The sequence below is a fragment of the Mesoplodon densirostris genome, chromosome 14 (genome assembly GCF_025265405.1).
Source record: "Mesoplodon densirostris isolate mMesDen1 chromosome 14, mMesDen1 primary haplotype, whole genome shotgun sequence".
In the NCBI taxonomy this organism is placed as follows: domain Eukaryota; kingdom Metazoa; phylum Chordata; class Mammalia; order Artiodactyla; family Ziphiidae; genus Mesoplodon; species Mesoplodon densirostris.
In genome coordinates, this window is record NC_082674.1 from 70689574 (window position 1) to 70712908 (window position 23335).

The window sequence follows — 23335 nt, forward strand, 5'->3', positions numbered from 1 at the left end:
CAAGGGTATTAAGAGGCTGTATCACTGAAGTTGACCGTAGTCACCCGCTGAAGTAGCAATAAACTTATCTTCAAATCGTACTGTAGTTACATTTACACATAATATGTACAATGTGTTTTTCAACTTCCAGGTGTCCTGTTTTCAGATGAAGAATCTCTAAACTGAAGATGGTACATCCAATTATTAGTCTCAAAAAAAGTATACAAAATTCACGATTTCCCCTGTGTTTTGAGACTTTGATATATAATTATTGAACTTTGATCAGATTAACAGTTGGACCTATATTTGAACTTAGAGGTACTTCACCTGGAACCACACTGAGCATTTTATTTGAAAACATAACTAATCTTCTGTTTAAGTAAAGTTATCTTATATTTCCTGAACCTGTGGCATCTTGTATTTGTCTATTTCTATACCAGAACCACACTATCTTAACTCCTGGAGTTTTGTAGGAATTCTTGACATCAACAGAGTGTGAGCCTTCCAACTTTGTTCTTCTTTCTCAAGATTCTTGGCTATTTTAGGTCTTTGCATTTCCAAGTAAGTTTTAGAATTGACATTGTCAATTTCTATAAAAATGCCTGCTGTGATGTTTATTGGGATTGTCTTTCTGTGAAGAGACACCGAGGTGTAGTCACCTAAGCACTAAGATGACATCCACATGCGATGCTCTATGATTCAATAGATATTCCCTGAGAGCCTGGGCAACACCCCTGCTCCCATGGTGCTTAGGTGGTAGGGGGCAGGCAGGCGGTGAGGGCAAGCCACAAGCACTTACGTAAGTAAACACATGGCTTGTCATTGGTTATAAGTGGTGTGGAGAAAGATAAAGGAGAACTTGGGGGAACAGGGAGTGCTCTGGTGGGCTGGGGCCGTGGTCTGGTGCTTTAGGAGCACCACCGGCCTCACGGATAAGTGATATGTGAGCCATAGCCTGAGAGAAGAGAGGGCGTGAGTGTACACACAGCAACAAGAGCCAGAAACAGCCAAGAGGCCAGCGTGGTGGATGGGGTTAGAGAGGGGGAGACACGCCAAGGAGACTGGGTGGAGTCTGGCCTTTGCTCGGAGTGAGATGGGAAGGCACCACAGGTTTGGATCAAGAGGAGCGATGGGGACCTAACTCTGAGGACAGCCGTGACTTTTAAATAAGCTTAATTAAGCTAGTACATATGACAGTACCAGCACGAGCCTGGCAGACCCTCAACATCCGGTTCCCCATTTGGATGGCAAGGATGAGGTACAAGGCGTCTTTACCCGCTCCCCAGGCCACGATGTCTAGCCCAGCTCCTTACCCATGTCAGGTGCTCAGTAAACATATGAGGAATGAAGGAGAGAAGGGAGGGAGGGAGGGGGGAAGAGAGAGGGACACAGCCAGGACCAAAGCCCTGCCTGAATTCCCACAATATGGACTAATACCGACTCCCACAAACCCCTCAGTGATCACGGTTAATCCAGGGTGCCAGTACTTACGAGGTACATGTGAGGGTACAGTGACGTGCTGATGACCCAAAATTAAAACAAAAATTGCCATGTGTGCAGGAGGAAAATCCACTTTGCACAGTACCTTCAGGAGAAGCCAGTGGCTCCCTCACCAGCCCTCGGCCGCTGCTGCGTTCCGGAAAAGCATCATCTCATTTCCTCTCCATCCATTCTGTGGGTGGAATGGGCCATAGTCTCCTCCCCTTAATAATTGGTCCCTGAGCTGCCCAGCGACCCCCGGCTCTGCGGATAGAGCCCACCCTGGACTGCATCTCCTTGGGCTGACCTGACCGATTGCCTGCTCCGGACGTGTGGGCTCCTGACCTCAGAGGCAGCCCAAATTCCCTTTCAATTCCGACCCACTTGTTCCATTTGACCTGAAGCAAATCCCTTAGACTTCATGAGGTCACCAGGCAGAGAGCATGTGAGGCGTAAGTGACAGGGTGCATGTGTGCAAGGAGGGCCAGGGTGCCCCCTACAGCACAGAGGCCCCCGTTCACCCCACTTCTGCCCTGTGTAACCACCCTGCCCTCTGTGGTCCTGAGCTTCCGCGGAGGCAGGTGCGTCCAGCCTCATCCGTTCTCCTTGTCTGTCTTAAATTTCAATGCACACACTCTCTGCCCAATGAAAAGGTCACCATGGGTGAATGGGGTGCCACAGACCTCAGGTTTCAGAGGGGCACTTCTGACCAGGGAAGAAAGGGCTGTTTTTTTTTTTTTGCGGGGGGAGCTTTTCCAGCAGAGGCACCAGACACGTGCTCCCGAGACCCCCACCTCCAGAGACCACCTATGGCTGCCGGCCAGCAGGGCTGCGGAGTCCCTCACTCATTTGACCCTGGCACAAAAGGGGCAGCCTCGAAAGCGTGTGTGTGTGTGTGTGTGTGTGTGTGTGTGTGTGTGTTTGACCCTGGCACAAAAGGGGCAGCCTCGAAAGCGTGTGTGTGTGTGTGTGTGTGTGTGTGTGTCTGTGTGTGTGTGTGTGTGTGTGTGTGTAGGCATGGTGGAAAGATACACAGACACACATGCCCAGGGGGTGCTGCCTGCAGCATCTAGTGATAATAGAACCTTGGTCCTTGTGAGGATGGGAGGGAGGGAGGGAGAGAGTGAAAGAAACAGAGGTTGAAATGACCGAGGACCTCCTCGATGAGCATCTAGTGACCTAACTGAATAGAAGGACCCAAAGGAGGTCGGCAAATGACATCCCCATTGCCTAAGTGAAATATCCGCCCCCAAGGGCTCTCTCTCACAGGCACCTACTACACCATGGATCACAACTCTGGCCCTTGAACAGGGACCAGCAAGTGGCAGTGTGACCGTTTTCTCAGGCCACATCTGCCCCGGGGTAGCACAGTGTGTCAGCAGGGAGACAAGAGATTAATGTATCCTACAGGGGACAGGGACCCCCCCTGGGGACTGGCAGCTCACTCCTGGGGCTCCAGAGAAGGCTCATACAACTGACATGGAAAGGTACGTCATTCTCCTAAAGCAGGGGTTGGCAACACTTTTCTGTAAAGGGCCACCTGCTGAGTATTTTAGATGCAGGTCATCCAGTCTCTGCTGTAACCACTCAACTCTGCCATCATAGTGTGAAAGAAGCCATAGATGGTATGTCAGCAAGCGTGTATGGCTGTGTCAACAAAACTTATTTGTAAAAACAAGATGGGGGCCAGAAAGAGTCACTAGAATCAGTGCTCAGCCTTCCTCTTCAGTGTCTTTTCTAATTTTGAACTTTTTGTACAGCCTTAAGAGGCCCAGTGGGTCACTCCACATCATCATGCATTTCCCCTGAAATGACTACCCTAAGCCTATTGCATTGCAAGGCCCATGTTTTTTCAAACTAAAATCATGACCTTTTAGAATTGGTGGAGAAATGGTTTGAATCACAGGCCCCAAGGTAGCTGGAAAATCTGAATATTCCTCCTCACCGTACCAATCAAACCTGGTGACTTTCGATCATGAAAAAGAAAAAAATACTGCAAACAAGAGCAAATGGAAATCCAAAGGGGCACCGCCATGCAGATATCTCCCCAGTTGGCTGGGGCTTATTTATTGTCAATAGCGAGTGTGCCTTCTGCCCTCCCAGCCTGCCCCTGGTGAAGGCACCCCATGTCGCTTTGGATTAACATCTGGATCTCCCATGTGGGAGCTCGATAATGATTTTTCCTCATTATATTTAAGAAATAAAAAGGCTCTGAGAAACAGTCACTGATGAGCTACAGCGCTGACTTGTCTCCCTTTGTCCTTTGGGGGAGGCTAGGAAATAACTTCCACATTTTAATTCTTCCTCTCCAGGGCACCTCATTTTGATTGCAATGATTCATTCACTGGGAAAAATAATAGTTCTTCTAAAGGAAATGGGGAGTGCCAACCTGAGAGCTGCCCGCTCCTGCAACCCCAATTCCCCTCCAGCTGGGGAATTCTCAGCATGATCTCTCACATTCCGCAAATTGGGAAAGTCAAGGTGGACGGGTCCATCCTTCACCGAAGCTTTACCAACGCTTCCCCCTCCCCCCTCCCCCACAGCTGGCTGGGGCCTCACAGAGCCAGACTCCCAGGAGAAACCAAAGAGAGACCCTCACTCAGCAAACTTCCGCGACCCTATGAGAATTATCTCACAAGCATCTTCAAGGTCAAGGCTGAGGCTTTATCTGCCTATTGTGATCACGACGCCCCCTTCATGCTTTCCTTTTTCCAAGGGTCTGATGATTCACTACTCAGGGAAACAGTGATATAAGCAATGAAGGAATGGAAGGAGAAAGTTAGAAATTTGGTATTAAGTAAATTTGCAAGGACATCGTTCGGTCAGCAAAGAATTTCCAAAATAGAAATTGTTACCGTATCCTGATCAACGGGTCATCTAACATGACGTGATTTTTTTTTTTTTTTTTTTTTTTTTTGCAGTACGTGGGCCTCTCACTGTTGTGGCCTCTCCCATTGCGGAGCACAGGCTCCAGACGCGCAGGCTCAGCAGCCATGGCTCACGGGCCCAGCCGTTCCGTGGCATGTGGGATCTTCCCAGACTGGGGCACGAACCCGTGTCCCCTGTATCGGCAGGCGGACTCTCAACCACTGTGCCACCAGGGAAGCCCGACATGTGATTCTTGCAACCTTTGGAACTTATGTTCCAATCACGATTCCTTTTAGTGGCCCCTTTCTAAAGAATTTAGACTGCACAGTGTAAACCGAGTCAACTAGAGAATCTGATGGGTGACAGTGCGTGGTCAGGATGCGGACAACAGACGCCTATAAAAATCAGCAAGAGGGGAAAAAGGAGATGTATGAGTCATACTCGGAACTGAGTCAGTGCAGGCCTTTGCTGGGAGCCACCGTTCAGCTGCCACAGACCAACCGAAATGAATCCATGAGAGGCGGCTGCAGCCTGGCATCTCCGGCCACCTAACCATTGGTCCTAATGCTCCTTTGGGTGTGGGAGCGCTCATCCTAATGGGCTCAAGTTTGCAAAGAGAGCACAAGAAAAAGAAGATGTCCCTGAGATGAGAAGTCATGTCTGTTTTGGACACTCAGGCTGTGGAGTCTGTGGTTTAATATCAGAGCTTCCAATAACATTTAATAAAAATGTGGGATGCTTCTGTAACTGCTAACACAGTTAGCAGTTAGCAGTCTGTAACGCAGTTACAGACACAGCAAAATTAGTTTGGAAGCGAATGAGATCTCGGTTTGTGTGTCCTCCTGCCTCTTTCCTTCACTCAGTGTGGTGGTCCAGACACAGCCTGGGGAATGATAAGCTCATCTGTAAATGGGGGATGATCCCTACTTTCCACCACCCTCCTGAGACCCCAACAGGAAAGCTCATCTGTGTAAAGCCCTTAGCAGAGGGTGGGCTGGGCAAGAAAGGTGAACTGCCTCCTTTCCATGGTGCAGTGAGCAGAAGCCATGACTTTGAAATGACAGCAGGTTAGTATCTTCAGAGTCGCAGGTAACTTGCCTACGGCTGCACACCTGGTTGGTACCAAGCATTGCCTTCCCTCTTCTCCCATCATTGCAATCACTTCTTTTCTTTACAGTTTAAACAGAGAGCACGGCCCTCCCCGCAGAGCCAGGGAGCTCCAGCCTCCCACCTCTGCTCAGAGCTCAGGGGCTGCAGGGGCCCCATAGAACGTTCTTCCTAATGCTTCCAACTCTACCGCAACATTCCATGCTTACTTTTCACAGGTACCCATGAAGTTGGATCATCCTACACTCCTCCTGTCCACTCCATACATACAGTTCAGCTGAGCTCAGTTCCCCTGGGGGAAGCGGGTGCTGCCTGGGATGGGGTGAGGCTGGAAGGTCCACCCAAGCTGCCTGGACACCTCCTCACAGGACATGCGAGTCTAGGTTGATCTGGAGCCCATCGTTGGGAAACCAGCCTTGGTGACTGATTCCTGGACCCATCTGTGCTGAAAAAAAGAGGTGGGTCCCTTGTGCAGAGGGGTGTCTCTGCGCCAGGTCACTGCTGCTCTCAACGCGCTATCCCCAGGGGCCTCAAAGAGGGGCCCAGCCCCACCCAGTGGGAAGCAGCCCCTGATGAGGGAGGGGGTACCACCTCCCAGTGAACGACCGCATTCATGAGACTAAGGACCCATCAAAGGCCCCAGAACCAGGGTCCCATTTTGGGATGCGCCATGGGCTTTGGGTAGGGGATAATTTACAACAAGAATAGTGTTGTCCCCCTCCCACCGGATGCCTGCCCTCAAAGCATCCCCAAGCTAAGGACATCAGTGGCCCGAGTCTCCCTGGGGCTTCCCAGCAGCATCCTGTACTCTGTCTCTCCGTCCCTGGCTGCCACTGTCAAATGCACACTGGGGTCTGCAGGACGGGGGGTCACAGGTGGGCCCTAAATGTCCTGGAAGCTGGCCTTTCTCCTCAAGAAACACTCACAGACCCTTCGCACAAAGTCTGAACGAAGGCCTGCCCTCCGGACACAAAGGGGAGATGAGATACAGAACAGACGCAAACAGCACGTAGGGCAGGAAGCCCCCAGCACCCTCCCCTGGGAGAGGGGACTTGAAGCATCTCTACCAGGAAGACCTGGCCACGGGCAGAAAGAAAGCCACCGACTGAGACCCAGTCCTGTTCATCAAGCAAGCAGAGCATCAGCAGGTCCAGAAATGTCTGGTTTTCACACCTTTAAAGGTCAACCTGGCAGGACTGGAAACGTCCAGTTTCCCCATTTTGTACCTTCAGATATTCATGGTGTAAGTTAAAGATATCTTAGAAGACCTCTCTCCTCACTCACATCCACCCCTGGACAGCACTGCAGAAACTCCAAGGGGAGCAAGAAGGGTATATTTTCTTTTTAAAAAGAGACCGAGAGCTTCCCTGGCGGCGCAGTGGTTGAGAGTCTGCCTGCCGATGCAGGGGACGCGGGTTCGTGCCCCGGTCCGGGAAGATGCCACATGCCACAGAGCGGCTGGGCCCGTGAGCCATGGCCACTGGGCCTGCGTGTCCGGAGCCTGTGCTCCGCAACGGGAGAGGCCGCAATAGTGAGAGGTCCACTTACCGCAAAAAAAAAAAAAAAAAAGAGACTGAGCTCTCTCCTCTTGCAAACATATCCTGACGTGACCCTAATCAATGCACAATTCGCCCACCGGCCCAACACCCCTTCTACGCCAGCTCTGAAGCTCGAGTGGAGGTCAGGATGTCAGGGAGCATGCAAGACATGACCCCTCATCAAGACGCTCAGCCAGGGCTGAGGAAGCGCAGGCCCGGGACACCTTCCAGGAGGCATGTGCTGGGCACACAATACATGAGTTAGTGAAACAAACTACAGATAAAGCTCAGCTTCTGTTTTCCCATATCAGCTTATTCAATCATGACTATCTCATCCTATGTTTGTTCCCTGCTCTAACAAACATTATATCCTGCGCCCACAAGCAGCCATGCAGAGACATCCAGCTAAGAATAAAAGTGTGTGTACCAGTCAGAATGGCCATCATTAAAAAATCTACAAATAGCAAATGCTGGAGAGGGTGTGGAGAAAAGGGAACCCTCCTACACTGTTGGTGGGAATGTAAGCTGCTGCAGCCACTATGGAGAACAGTATGAAGGTTCCTTAAAAAACTAAAATTAGAGTTACCATCTGATCCAGCAATCCCAGTCCTGAGCATATATCCGGAAAAAAACTCTAATTCGAAAAGATACATGCAACCCAAAGTTCACTGCAGCACTATTTACAATGGCTAAGACATGGAAACAACCTAGATGTCCATCAACAACAGATGAACAGATAAAGATGTGGTACATACACACATACATACATACATACATACATACACACACACACACACACACACACAATGGAATACTACTCAGCCATAAAAAAGAATGAAATAATGCCATTTGTAGCAACATGGATGGACCTAGAGATTATCATACTAAGTGAAGTAAGTCAGAAAGAGAAAGACAAATACCATATGATGTCACTTACATGTGGAATCTGAATAAACATATCTACGTAACAGAAGCAAACTCATAGACATAGAGAACAGACTTGTGGTTGCCAAGTGGGAGGGGGTTGGGGGAGGGATGCAGGGGGAGGTTGGGATTAGCAGATACCAACAGTTATATACAGAATGGATAAACAACAAGGTGCTACTGTAGAGCACAGGGAACTCTATTCAATATCCTGTGGTAAACCATCATGGAAAAGAATGTGAAAAAGAATGTATATATATGTGTAACTGAATCGCCTTGCTGTACAGTAGAACTTAACACAACATTGTAAACCGAGTATAGTTCAACAAAATAAAGTTAAAAAAAAAAGAATAAAAGTGTGTGCAGCACATACACTTACTGGTACGCACCCCTTGGCTTCCAGGACACACCTGAATCCCCAAGCACGGCATCCAAAGCCCTCAGCAGTGAGCCGCCTTTGTGACTTCAGCTACTCCCACCCCATCCTGTCGTCCGCCATCCACGCCCCCCAACATCTGCACTGCCGTGACACCCTCCTGTTTGCACCGCCATCACCACCCTCTTCATCCCTCCAGCCCTCCCCACGCCCTCCGAGGTCTGGGTCCTACCCCCTGCCCCACCTCCGCCATTCTCGCCTCATTAGAGCATTCATCTGTTTCTGCCGCCTTGGCCTTAGCTGTCCACCCTCCACCCCGACTGGATGGTAACCTCCTCAAAGGCCGGCGCAGTGCCCACCCTCTGCATCTCAGCAGACATTCCGGGCTCAGTGCACATTCCCAGCAGAGACGATGCCTGGTGGGAGAGCTTCCATTTAGGAATCTGTTTTTAAAGTTTGGAGAGAAGCCCGGGCCTGTGGTTTCAGCAATCATTCACCGTAACGCAGGCTCCCTGGCGGGGACGCTGCCCTGGGAGCCAAGCGGCCCCTGTGCTTGGATGGTGTCCCTGGGTCACCTCGGGCCCCGGGTCCTAACCCGTTAGACTAATGGAAAACAGGGCAACCAGATTAAATCACGCTCCGTCCGAAGACTGCCATCTGTACGACTCAGAAAGCTCCTTGCCCGGCCCCTCTGGACAATGCTAAACAGGCTTAGCCTGCTGTGGGCAAACAGGAAAAGTAGGTCAGCTCCGCAGCACAGTTCTTCCCCGGTGATGAACTAATGATGTGAGGGCAGGGCCGGCCAGGGGAGGGGGCGGTCCCCTCTCACTCCCCCGTCCCACCCCCCTCCGGCCCTCGGAGGCTCTGGGCCCAGCCTGGGGGGCTCAGGCAGCCTTCGGGGTGCAGACAGAGGACCCAGGGAAAGAGGAAAACTCAAAGAAAGTGTGGGTAAATGGTTCTTAAAAAAAAAAAAGCTAACTGCAGGAAGTGAACAGTGTAGACGCCCTCTGCCATTTCCCTGTCTTCAAAGACAAACCAGTTAGTGTCTTTATGGCGGTGAAGTCACCCGCTTCTCTTGCAAAGGTGTGCCCTCCTGACAACGTGCACGGATACTGCAAGCCATCCGTGGAGCTGCTTCCCAGCTCGCAGGCTCCCTCCACCCTTGACTACTGGTAATAACTAGGTGCTTGCTGGGGCAAGGATGGACTTGAGTCAGATGTCTGGCATATCCCAGGGCCCCCGCCTGGGAAGTTGCCGCACTGTCCCTACGATGCCTGTGTTTGGTGTGACTGCAGCTGTGCAGATGGAAAGCCCACCCCTTCTGGCCTCTCGGGCTCAGAAGTCGAGCAAAGCACCAGACACCTTGAGGGAGTCTCCCCCGAGGCCCGAGTGATCTAACCTACTTCCCGGAGCCGGTGTCTGAAATCAGGTCTCAAGAGGGCCCAGCACAAACCTGGAAGCTGATGCTGGGGATGCTGGGGCCCAGGTCCTGCTCCCCCGGGCTCCCATGAGTGACAGGGCCCCTAGCTCAACCCCTCAAAGAGCTCACTGGTGCCCCTGGAGCAGACCCAAGTCAGCCTGGTGCCTCACAGAAATTTCCCAAGAGAGCAGTGGCCTTGTGGCCCTGGCCAGGCCACAGTGACCGAGTCTATAAACGCGGATGTGTAAGATGCTGGACACTGTTTCCCCTGTATTTCATTTATGTAACAAAGGTATCAGAAGGCTTTGACAATAAACCATGGAGATGTGTTCAGATCTAAAAACACACAAGTTTGGGAACGTTCATCCAGCCTCTTTCAGGCACGACCTTCTCTGAAAAGTTTTCTCCTTGGCATTTTCAAGAACGAAAAGGCAGAGGCCAGGGCATCCCTGGGCCTCGACAGCAACCCTTCCTTCCTCCTCCTCCCGGCCTTTGTTCACATGCTTCTTCAGCACACGTGTTATGCCCTGGGTGCCCCACCACTGACGAAAAGGCAACGGTCCAGGAAGATCCAACACATGCAAAATGTGACTCTGTCGTTTAACTAGCTGAGTGACCTCAGGCAAGTTACTGAACCTCTCTCTGCCCGGCCTTTCACCTTCACAGGGTGGCTGAGATTTAAGGACATAATACCTGTCAAGCACCTAGATTGTGAGCCACGGGGTAAAAGTTCAAAGGAGTGTTAGCTCAGGTGGTTGGGATTATTAGAGCAATCCAGGCACCCTTCACAAGGTTCTCATTTCAGTAACAGATGCTAACCGTGGACGTCAATTAGCTTCATTTTCAAATTCCAAAGATATTTACCAGCAAGCAGGGAGCCTGCAAGGCAAGCCCTTTTAAACTTCCCTTGCAATCCAAAAGGTTCCTGTACAGGGGACGTCAGCTTGCATAACAGAATTTTCCGAAGAGTTGGTGATAAACAACATTTCTGGGAACTGAATCATACTTTACATGTGTGAGTGGCTCACGGCCCACCCTCCCTCTTGATCCTTCTGCAAAGCAAAGCTCCCCACCACCCATGAGTCTGCGTAACAGACTCTCATACACCTGCTTTCCATGAGGCCACAACTAACGACTTCTTTTTTAAACTGTGAAATTCTAGGTAAAATGGGAGGAAGTCTGGATTCTTTTTTTAAATTTTAAATAATTAATTTTACATGTTTAGTCAAATTTAGCAAAGGTGAACGTGAAATGCTGTTAAAAGCAGTTGACTCTGTCAGTCCAATCTACTCTTCAATGCATTTCTTAATTAATGCAGCATTCCCTCAAAGCATGTTCCAGTTACTTGATTACTTAACTAAGCAATTCAGTATATTTAATGGTGTTATATTCTTTTTTTAGAGGCACTGTTTATTTAAAAATTTTTACTTTATATTGAAGTACAGTTGATTTACAATGTTGTGTTAGTTTCAGGTGTACAGCAAAGTGATTCACTTATATATATATCTATTCTTTTTCAGATTCCTTTCCTATATGGGGTTATATTCTTATCTTGGCCTAAAAAAGTCATGCAGTCTTCAATCCTTAGAATGTGCTAAATTCTTGAGTCTGTGAAAAAGCTATCGGATTCTTTAGGACAGAATGGAATCATCATTCCATGGCCACGCTCAGAGTTTTGGATGCTATGAACGTAAACAGAAGTACGTTTCACTTCCACAAACTTCTCTGAAAGAAAAGGAAACCCACCAATAAATAAAACAAAAGGAGATGGTCTGGTTTAAATGAAAATATTAAAAAGTTATTTCACAGCAAGATCCTTTTTGACCCACCTCCTAGAGAAATGGAAATAAAAACAAAAATAAACACATGGGACCTAATGAAACTTAAAAGCTTTTGCACAGCAAAGGAAAACATAAACAAGACGAAAAGACAACCCTCAGAATGGGAGAAAATATTTGCAAATGAAGCAACTGACAAAGGATTAATCTCCAAAATATACAAGCAGCTCATTCAGCTCAATATCAAAAAAACAAACAACCCAATCCAAAAATGGGCAGAAGACCTAAATAGACATTTCTCCTAAGAAGATATACAGATTGCCAACAAACACATGAAAAGATGCTCAACACCACTAATCATTAGAGAAATGAAAATCAAAACTATAATGAGGTATATCACCTCACACCAGTCAGAATGGCCATCATCAAAAAATCTACAAACAATAAATGCTGGAGAGGGTGTGGAGAAAAGGGAACGCTCTCGCACTGTTGGTGGGAATGTAAATTGATACAGCCACTATGGAGAACAGTATGGAGGTTCCTTAAAAAACTACAAATAGAACTACCATGTGACCCAGCAATCCCACTACTGGGCATATACCCAGAGAAAACCATAATTCAAAAAGAGTCATGTACCACAATGTTCATTGCAGCTCTATTTACAATAGCCAGGACATGAAAGCAACCTCAGTGTCCATCGACAGATGAATGGATAAAGAAGATGTGGCACATATATACAACGGAATATTACTCAGCTATAAAAAGAAATGAAATTGAGTTATTTGTAGTGAGGTGGATGGACCTAGAGTCTGTCATACAGAGTGAAGTAAGTCAGAAAGAGAAAAACAAATACCGCATGCTAACACATATATATGGAATCTAAAAAAAAAAAAATTGGTTCTGAAAAACCTAGGGGCAGGACAGGAATAAAGACACAGATGTAGAAAATGGACCTGAGGACACGGGGAGGGGGAAGGGTAAGCTGGGACGAAGTGAGAGCATGGCATGGACATATATACACTACCAAATGTAAAATAGAGAGCTAGTGGGAAACAGTCGCATAGCACAGGGAGGTCAGCTTGGTGTTTCGGGACCACCTAGAGGGGTGGGAGGGAGATGCCAGAGGGAGGGGATATGGGGATATATGTACATGTATAGCTGATTCACTTTGTGATACAGCAGAAACTAACACCACTGTAAAGCAATTATACCTCAATAAAGATGTTAAAAAAATAAAATAAAATAAAAAAGATCAGAACCTTAAAAAAAAGTTATCTCACTGTTTTCAGAGGGAGAAGCAATACGTATTCATTGTAATTTCTTCCTTCTTTCATTTAGAATGAAAAGGTCAAGATCTTAGGCCATGTTTCATTAGGCAAAGTCAAGTTCTCTATTATATATATCATATATAATTATTAAAGATTTTTTTGATGTGGACCACTTTTAAAGTCTTTATTGAAATTGTTACACTGTTGCTTCTGTTTTATGTTTTGGTTTTCTGGCTGCGAGGCAAGTGGGATCTTAGCTCCCTGACCCGGGATCGAACCCACACCCCACACAATGGAAGGTGAACTCAACCACTGGCCCGCCAGGGACGTCCCTATACTTATTAATATATATATTGTTGTAAAAAAATAAAATGGCAGTAAGGAATATTAAGTCCTTCCTAACTCTTCTAGAAATATTTTCTCTCTTTTTTACCTATACTTTCACTGATCACTTGAGTTGCTTTCCTCCTTCACATGATTTAAACTGTTTATTCTGCCTTGTTCCAGAGTACAAGTTAAGTTCACGTCTATGTCAGAATGACACCAGGCCAGCTCACCCGAGGAGTGGTCTGTCTCTGGCCCTATGCGTGCAAACATTTTGAGGTCATGAAAAATTATATGAAAAACAACAAAGCCTTAGCTACGATTTTAACAACGTATGGTTGTGTGTGTGCCGCGTGCTCATAAGTGTTGCATGGCAACACAGTAAGACAGCAACACTGTAGGATTTATACCACTGTGAGGCCAAGAATCCCAGGGGCAGGAAGAACACATCCGCATTAGAGGTGGGATCGTGGTGAGTCGTACAAAGCATATACTTTCCTCTTTCTGTTGTCTCTTACCTTGGTTGCAGAAAAACAGATGCAACCAGTGCAATGAATGAATTTTCTGTCTTCCCAAAGTAATGTGTGCTTTCTGATAAGCTCCTAAGTGCCCTCATATGGCCATAGGGAGAAGGCGAGAGCATGACTTGGATTTAGACAAAGAGGAAGGAACTGAATTCAGGAAGAACAGCCTCAAGCAAACTTTAAAATACTGAAAAATATCATGGTTTTACTCAAAAGCAAACATCTTGACAGATGCCCCATGGAGCTGTAGCCAGAGCTGGGTTTGGAAGCCAGAATCCAGAACCAGGGTCAAGCTCTCTCAAGCCCCTGCCTGCCCTTGGGGGGCCTGGAAGGGGCAGGATGAGCAGAGATGAGTCCAGAGCAAGGCTCCCCATGGAACCAGGGGCTGCTCCTGTATCTCCCACAAGCTCACAAAATGCTGCAGGGCTGCGTGCCACTCTCCAGGGCCAAACAGGAGGACTGCTCTGTGAGGGACGGGCCTCTATCAGTGGGAACGTGGAATCAGGATTCAGTGGGCTATGGTATCCACACTGACCAGCTGGATGAGCTTGGGGAATCACCCACTTTTTTTGGACTGTGGTTTCTTCCTTTGGTGGAATAAGAAAAAACTCTGTAAACTCTAAAATGTTGTATAAAATGTGGTCCTCTACATGGAAACAACCCAAATGTCCATCAACAGATGGATGAAGAAGATGTGGTGTATATATATATGTGTGTGTTATATATATATATATGTGTGTGTGTCCAGACACACACTGGAATATTACTCAGCCATAAAAAGAATGAATGAAATAATGCCATTTGCAGCAATGTGGATGGACCTAGAGATAATCATACTAAGTAAAGTAAGCCAAAGACCAATGATATTGCTTATATGTGGAATCTAAAATATGACACAAATGAACCTATCTATGAAACAGGCTCACAGATATAGAGAAGAGACTTGTGGTTGCCAAGGGGAGGGGTTGGTCCCTCCCCTTGTGGGAGTTTGGGGTTAGCAGATGCAAACTATTATATATAAAAGGGATAAACAACAAGATCCTACTGTATAGCACAGGGAACTATATGCAATATCCTGTGATAAACCATAATGGAAAAGAATATGAAAAAGAATGTATACATATAACTCAATCACTTTGCTGTACAGCAGAAATTAACACAACATTGTAAATCAACTATACTTCAATTTAAAAAATGCGGTCTTCTATTTGAAGATGGTCATTTAGCCCATGTACTCTTCTGGGTGAGAATTACCTGCCCAGGTGTCCAGACAGGTGACAAGGAGGCAGGATGAGGAAAGCCTGGGCACGACAGAGCATTCTCCATCCATGATTGTGCCATGGTGACAATCAGGGCCCTTCGTGCTAGCTTGCTCTGCTCTTAACAGTGGGCACGTAAACCCTTAGTATCCTGGAGCCTGTGGTGCCTGAAGTCCAGGTTTGTGGCTCTGACATGCCTGTCTGCAAGCAAATGAGTCAGACATAGGTCAAGGACCTGCCTTCCGGTCTCCTGTCAGGTACTGATGCTGTCAGTGGCAAGGACTAGGCCATGAACCCATTGTGACTCCGGGACCTCATTTGCACCCCCTGTGACCGAGTTTGCCGATGGTCTGGCATAAACTCAGTCACTGAGGACAACATCTGGCCCCAGTGGATCCCAGCCTTTGTTTTCTGGACTGGGGTTAAAACAAAATTAACCCCTCTATCTGAAATTTAATATTAAACAGGTAAAATGGCAATACTTGTGGGTTGTCTGCTCTATGGTTTCTGGGTGCAAATGTTTCCTCTAGTTTAGATTCCAATTCATTGTAGACTCCGTGTCCTTGAGGGCTATGTCTGTGTTTGGAAGTGTAGGACACAAAGGATTCCAAGTCATTTCCCGATGGTGGGGTGGGGTCGTTTTTCCTTACACGTGAAAGCAACTTCCGTTTCTATCGCTATCTGACCTCATGCTGATTTCTCCTCTAAAAAGGAAGACAGGTCAACAGAGCAGGTTCTTCTCCTTTCCAAGGAGGGAGCAGCCTTAGGAAAAGGCTGCCAAACACATCCACGTCTTCCACAGACAAAGCACGCATCTGTGTGTGCACAGTGTGTGTGTGTGTGTGTGTGTGTGTCTAAGTGCGTGTGCGCTTGAGTGACTTCACGTAGGCCAGGCAGAGGGTCGCCGTACCACACAACTCCAGGATACAACGTGAACTGTGTCTCCTTCATCTGAAATGTACATAGCTCCTTCCCGCCACCAGGAAATCAGTCTTTCTGGAGTTTGTGAGGATCCTACAACTATTCTTGGCAAACCAGCTCTGCTGCAAATTCACACGTGGAGGGCAAACGGCTTACACCGTAAGGAGTCCTTACAAGAAGCCTGGTGACCATTGGGGCCGCCAGGGCCTCCTCCCAGGCTCTCTTCTAGTTACCCTTCCCCTCCCACTTCCCTGCAGGGCAGCCTCTAGCGCCGCCGTGATTCTTCAGTGAGTTCCTGCAGGGAAAGGAACTGGTTTGATTTGGGGGTGCTTGGCTGGCCACCAGCCCCCCAGGCCTTCTCCCCTTGCGTCTTGGGCCCCAGAGGGCTGCATGGAATGCTCACCATTTTACCAATGAGGAAGCCAAAGCAGAGAGGGGTTAAGAAGGTCACATACCATGAAAGCGTTTCCTAGATGTTAGCTAGTAACAATACTTCCCCAACCAGGGGTGTCAGTACTTGGAAAGGGGCCTTGGGTCCCCACTCCAGCACATCAGAAACAAGACGCTCTCCAGCCCCGGCCGAGGGTGCGCCTCCATCCTTTCTCACCTCTGAGGGAGCCACCGTGTGCATCCACTCCCATCCTCAGCCTCACCAGGACCCTCCGCTGGGCCCTCACATCACAACCCAGAGCCCCGAGCACAGAACTGAGATCAGGAAACAGGCAGCTGGGCTCAGGGTAAGCTCAGGTGCCTTTGGCCTGAGAGCCTGATACAGAAGGGGTCCCGAGGTGCCTCCACCCTTTGTCTCTTCCTTCTCAGCACCTCAAATATTTACTCAGCCTGCGCTGAGGGCAGGGCATCGCAGGACGTGTGCCTGGATTAGGCATCAGGAGACTGGCATCACCTCGAGGGAGAGATGCCCTCGGGGCCTCGACTTCCCCGCCGGCAAACACATCTGATCTGGCAACAGCAGTCGCTGGCCTGCCCTGGTGGCTACTTGCAATGTTTCACAAGGTAAAATGAGAAGAAACCGTTCCAAGTGTTGGACAAATCAAGGTCTACAGCAGTGCTTTCCAAACGCCAGTGGACACACCAATCACCTTGGGATCTTGTTACAGTGCGATTCTGAGTGGGTGGGTCTGGGGCGGGGCTGAGACCCTGCATTTCTAAGCAGCGCCTGGTGGCACGAAGCTGCAGGTACACAAGGATCACTAGGTATGGGTGGCAGGAGGGATGCTAAGTGTCCCCTGCTTCCACCTAAAGCAGATGGACACCAGGCGCCTTTGACCAGAATCCCAGGCTGTGTCCTAGACCAACGGCATTAGCACCCCTGGGGGTGGGCCCAGCCTGACTCTTTACACCCCCAGGTGACTCCCGTCCACCCAGAACCACGGCTGATGGAGAACCCCTGTTCTGGAGCCTGAATGCCACCCACAGCATCCCAGCCAGTGAGGGGTCCGTCTCCACGGAGCAGGTACGCACGGCTTTCTCTGGCAGCCTCTTCTAGTTCCTGTTAGTTGGACTTATTAGAAAATTCTTCCTATTGAGCCAGAATACTACTGTCCCCCCATCCCTCCTGTCCCCCCATCCCTCCTCCTGGCCCTCCTACTCATTTCTTCTCATGTGTCCAAGGGCTACACAGAATGACAGCCCTCAGGTCAGATGATTATTTAAATTGAGGTGAAATTCACTTAACTTCACTTTCAGATCACTTAAAGTAAAATGTGATCCCCACATCGTGAGCATTTCAATATTATCAAAGAAGCAAATTATTCCTATCTACCCATATGTGACCCAGACTTTCTACTGACTTCCATGAAAAGGATTAGAGGGCATTTTCCTCTAAAAAATTCACAATACCTTTTTTTTTTTTTTTTTTTTTTGCGGTACGCAGGCCTCTCACCATTGCGGCCTCTCCCATTGCGGAGCACAGGCTCAGCGGCCATGGCTCACGGGCCCAGCCACTCCACGGCATGTGGGATCTTCCCGGGCCGGGGCACGAACCCGCATCCCCTGCATCGGCAGGCAGACTCTCAACCACTGCGCCACCAGGGAAGCCCCACAATACCTTTTTAAAAAATCAGTGGTGAGCATTTAAAACCCAGGTTATATTATTTGAACTGGGATAAATTTCAGACAAGTAAACATCACGCCCTTAGAGCTGGGTATCAATGAGAATCGACAAACTCAACACCAACATTAGCAAACATTTCTTGCAACAAAGCAAGGCTGTTACCTGGATACTGTTGGCAGGTCACTGAAGGTGCGCATTCCTATTGAGCCTAACGTACATTTCAGGTGATGGCTCAAGCCAGGTGGTCCTTTTAAAGGAGAAATGAAGCAGCCAAATCTCTCTCTTATTTCTTTGTTCAGGTAGGTGTTTTTTCCCTAGCTTATGGCTGTGGATCTTTCTCATGTTTTCACCCAACGCTGGAAAGATAAGCCACTAGTTTTCTGGGTTCTCAGCTGTTTCCAAAGCATGCCTATTTTGTTATGGGGAGGCCATCTCCTCTCGGCCCGTAGAAGTCTTGATTAGGCATAAATATCAGGGAAAACTTCCTCCCTCTTGCTCCCGTCTCCTTGCTGAGCTCCTGGGACAGCCCTCTAGATTCTTTCTTCCTCCTGCTCAGCCTTCCTTGGCATCTGGAGCCCGGGGGCCACTGACCCCTGCACGGCCTCGTGTACTGACCCTGTTCTTGGAGGCTGTCCTCTGTTGCCGGCCGCCCACCTCAGCTGCTGCCAAAGTACCTTCCACAGACGCTGGGTAACTCCGAGTCGTCACCACTTTTTGCAATCAGCATAGGAGTCCAGAGGGTCCACAAACACACAGCGTTCCGGGCTCACCACTTTTTGCAATAAGCATAGGAGTCCAGAGGGTCCACAAACACGCAGCGTTCTGGGCTCAGCTCTACCACGGGTAATTTACAAATTCTGAAGTCCCCAGGCCGTAGGAGTTTGCAAACATTCCATTGTGTTTCAGCCCTGTTCGATAAATCTGTTTTCCTTGGCCTCTGGTACTGTACGGTTCTTACAAGCTGGAGTAAAATCAGGAGGGTTCACCAACTGAAGATAAAGCTGCATCTTAGTAAAACGATGGCACTCCCTAAGACATGTTAGGAAGGGTGCTGAACCAAGACTCATGGCATATTCACCGCTGGAGGTTGGAGCGATGACCACAGAGTGCAAAAGCGTCAGAAAACGCGGATGCAGGGCCTTGTGAAATAGTGAGCCGGTCCCTAGTGAGCAGTTGTTCTCAAATGCGAGTCCCGGGGAAGGCGCGGGGCTGCAGAGCCCACCCAGGGGCGGGGAGGCTGATGAACTTCAGATGTGCCAGCCCTTAACGCGGCTCAGCTGTGTAGGAGAACAACTCTTTCTCAGAGCCAAACTGGTCCAGAAGGTTCTCTTATTATTTTATCCATGTTGGATGTAGCAATTCCCACAGCGATCTCGCACCTCCCTGTCTGCCTCCGCGGGGTGAAGTGAACATAACTGTCCCCTCTGCCTGGTGGCTCAGGGTCATCAAGATGATGGTGATGAGTGAGGTTGGGGTGAGGGGCTCCTGACGGGGGACTGGGTACAAAGTCAAGTGCACCCGGAAATGCCAAGCCTCTTTATTCTGCCATCAGCTTCTCTGGTCACTGGGGCCACCTGCCCACCTTGACAGCACTTCTTCCCTGAGCCCCGGAGAGCAGGTGACCTCCTCCTCCTCCAAGGCCTGAGGAGCTCAGCAGGGGTGGTCCTGTGCCCTGTCTGGCTGTGTGTTCCAGACAGGTGAGATGGCCGAGGAGATGGGTGTCAGCGCCGTGTGGCTTTCCTAGGAGGGCTGAGCTGTGCCACCAGCACGCAGGCCCATCGCCCCTAGTGACTGCCATTCCCTCCCAGCCTCTCCACCCATCATGCACCAGCTTCCCATTTAAGCTCTTTATTTGCTACCACTGATGGAAGAGAACTGATGAAACCTGTGGTTCCCAGCTCTGCCTGGGCGGCAGAACTAAGCCACAGAGCCACTAAAATACAGAGTCCTGGGCCCCTGAGAGATTCAGACACACGGCCTCGCCAGGAAGCCAGGTCCAAAGGAAGAGGCCAACAGCTGAGTTCATGTGCCCTGAGGGCCTAGCAGAAGGGAGCGCAGCAGTGACACCCGCTGACCGTGTGTCCAGAGCAGTGGAGGTGCCCCGAGAGGCCGGCCTGGGACCACACATTTCTCCACGCAGCACATTCTGGCCCCCCAAAATGGTACCAGCCACGAGCTTTGGTTCAAAAATTTCAATTGTCCTGTCTGCCCTGGAGAAATGCTGAAAAGTGCATCTGTGGCTCCAGTATGTCACTACAAGGACCAGATCAACGAACCAGCGACGCCCAGTTGACCCCAACGTAGGCCTCTCTGTCTGAGGTCAGCGGCCGCTCAGGCAGGCCTGCTCTGATTCCATCAAACCCAACAATTAGTGTGGTAAAAGCAGAGAAACGCAAATAATTCAATTCACCGGAGTGTCACGGAAAAACAGGATTTATAGCATTGTTGATGCTAAAAATAGCTTCAGAGCCCTCACTTGCCAACCCTCTGCACTTCACACAGTTTTCACCTGTCTCCGTTTCCCTTCTGTGCTAACATCATGTGGTTTGAAATTTGCGTTCTGCAGTATTTGATTCCATGTGGGTGTTTTTTGCCTTTGTGTTACTTCAAGGGAAAAATAGCCCTGGGAAAGCTTTCATGCCGTCTGCTATTGTTCTGTATGTAAGTAAAAGAGTACATGCTGCTTAACCGGGCCCTGAAGACCAGGCCGACTGGCAAATTCCATAAGCTTTAAATCTTTGTTAAAAATGCCAAAGTAAATCACCTCCGGTCTACAAAGCCAGCAGAACACAGCCCTGCCCGCACTCTCAGGTCTCAACAAGCGTATGCTTCCAGGGACCACACAGGTCTGATGCCGTCCAGCCTCAGGAAAGGAGCTGCCCCATCTCACCCTTCTGAGATCCCAAGTAATTAGGCTTCAAAACCACATCTGCACGATCCCCCAGTGTCGGGTATGTGTTTTCTTAAGCTTTTTTTTTCAATTGCGGTAAAGTATACATAACATACGATTGATCATCTTAGCCTTTTTTAAGTGTACACTTCAGTGGCATTAAACACATTCACAGTGTTGTGTAACCATCACCACCATCCATCTCCGGAATTCTTCCAGTACCCCAAACTGAAACTCTGTAGCCATTAAGCACTAACTCCCCACCAGCCACTGGCAACCACCATCGTACTTCATGTTTTTATGAATCTGACAAACCTTAGGAACCTTGTACAGGTGGGATTGTGCAATATTGTCCTTTTGTGTCTGGCTTCTTTCACTTAGCACAATGTCTTTTTTTTTTTTTGGAGTATAATTGCTTTACAATGTTGTGTTAGTTTCTGCTGTACAATGAAGTGAAACAGCTATATGTATACATATATCCCCTCCCTCTTGGACCTCCCTCCCCCCATCCCACCCATCTAGGTCGTCACAGAGCACCAAGCTGAGCTCCCTGTGCTATACAGCAGATTCCCACTAACTAGCTATTCTACACATGGTAGTGTATTTATATCAAAACAAATCTCCCAATGCATCCCACCCTCCCCTCCCACCCCCGTGTCCACACGTCCGTTCTCTACCTCTGCGTTTCTATTCCTGTCCTGCAAATAGGCTCATCTGTACCATTTTTTCTAGATTCCACATATATGCATTACTAAACGATATTTGTTTTTCTCTTTCTGACTTACTTCACTCTGACAGACTCTAGGTCCATCCACGTCTCTACAAATGACCAAATTTCATTTCTTTTTATGGCTGAGTAATATTCCATTGTATATATGTACCACATCTTCTTTATCCATTCATCTGTCGATGGACATTTAGGTTGTTCCCATGTCCTGGCTATTGTAAAAAGTGCTGCAATGAACATTGGGGTACATGTGACTTTTTGAATTATGACCCATCTCCTAGAGTAATGAAAATAAAAACAAAAGTAAGCAAATGGGACCTAATGAAACTTAAAAGCTTTTGCACAGAAAAGGTAACCATAAACAAGATGAAAAGACAACCCACAGAATGGGAGAAAACATTTGCAAATGAAGCAATGGATAAAGGATTAATCTCCAAAATATACAAGCAGCTCATGCAGCTCAATATCAAAAAAAAAACCAACCCAAACAAAACATGGGTGGAAGACCTAAATAGACATTTCACCAAAGAAGACATACAGATGGCCAAGAAGCACATGAAAAGATGCTCAACGTCACTAATTATTAGAGAAATGCAAATCAAAACTACAATAGGTATCACCTCACACCAGTCAAAATGGCTATCACCAAAAAATCTACAATAAATGCTGGAGAGGTGTGGAGAAAAGGGAACCCTCTTACACTGTTGATGGGAATGTAAATTGATACAGCCACTATGGAGAACAGTATGGAGGTTCCTTAAAAAACTAAAAATAGACCTACCATATGACCCAGCAATCCCACTACTGGGCATATACCCTGAGAAACCATAATTCAAAATGCACAGTGTCTTCATGGTTCATCCATGTTGCAGCATGTGTCAGAATTTCCTTCCTTTTCATGGCTGCATAATATTCCTGTGTGTGTGTGTATATGCCATGCGTGCTTACGCTTTTGATTCTACAAATGATGAAAAGAACTCTTTTCGGGCCTCCCTGGTGGCGCAAGTGGTTGAGAGTCCGCCTGCCGATGCAGGGGATACGGGTTCGTGCCCCGGTCTGGGAGGATCCCATATGCCGCGGAGCGGCTGGGCCCGTGAGCCATGGCCGCTGAGCCTGTGCGTCCGGAGCCTGCGCATCCGGAGCCTGTGCTCCGCAGCGGGGGAGGCCACAACAGTGAGAGGCCCGCATACCGCAAAAAAAAAAAAAAAAAAAAAAAAAGAACTCTTTTCAACCTGCCAACATGTCCAGGATTCCAAACTCAGTTTCAATAACTACAGACTTGACAAATTATCCAGCAGGAGGCCCACCACATGGTCACAAGAGTCTATCCACCCTGCTTGGGGCTGTGGCCCGGAACCTGGTATTAGAGCACCCACAATTCTAGGTTAGCAGCCAGCCTGTGGTGAAGAGCCCCAGGGTTCTGGGCGTTCCCTGCCTTTACCACACTGCAGGGCTGTTAGAAAGCTTGCAGAAAACTGATGTCTTACTTTATTTTTATCTCTTAAAATCCTAATTGCTATATAAGCATTCCCAGTTTCTCTGCTGAAGCAGAAACCATGCCTCCAGCCTGGGTGAGGCAATGTGGGGTGCTCAGCATATGGCAAGTTCAAGTGTGATCAATCTTTGTCACACTCTATTTTGTGGGTTTTATTCCACTACTCTTCTCTACTTGCTGGACAATCAAGACTTGATTACACATTTAAAACCGCCCTCTGATAAAAAGCATCCAGAAGCCCCTCCCACTTTTCAGGTTCACTGGACTGTAAAGCTACTTTCTGTCCTTAAGCACTTCTGAAGCTCTATAAAGCTGTAGAAAGTTCCAACAAGGAGCAACAGAGAAGACACAACACCTATATAAAGGGTGGTGATTGGGATTATG

The 23335-nt window shown here is 48.3% G+C and overlaps 1 protein-coding gene across 4 annotated transcripts in view; it reads right to left on the reverse strand.

Annotated features, from left to right (window-relative positions):
• NPAS2 (neuronal PAS domain protein 2) overlaps positions 1–23335 on the reverse strand; it is a 192078-nt gene that overhangs the window by 118568 nt on the left and 50175 nt on the right. For 2 of the 4 annotated variants that reach the window (XM_060117277.1, XM_060117280.1), the window contains exon 1: positions 18002–18051. The exons of the other annotated variants lie outside the window; for them this stretch is intronic. In XM_060117277.1, coding sequence (XP_059973260.1) covers positions 18002–18036 — 35 coding nt within the window. In that variant the 5' untranslated portion in view covers positions 18037–18051. Of the gene's footprint in view, positions 1–18001; positions 18052–23335 lie in introns of those variants that run through there. 4 annotated transcript variants of the gene reach the window in all.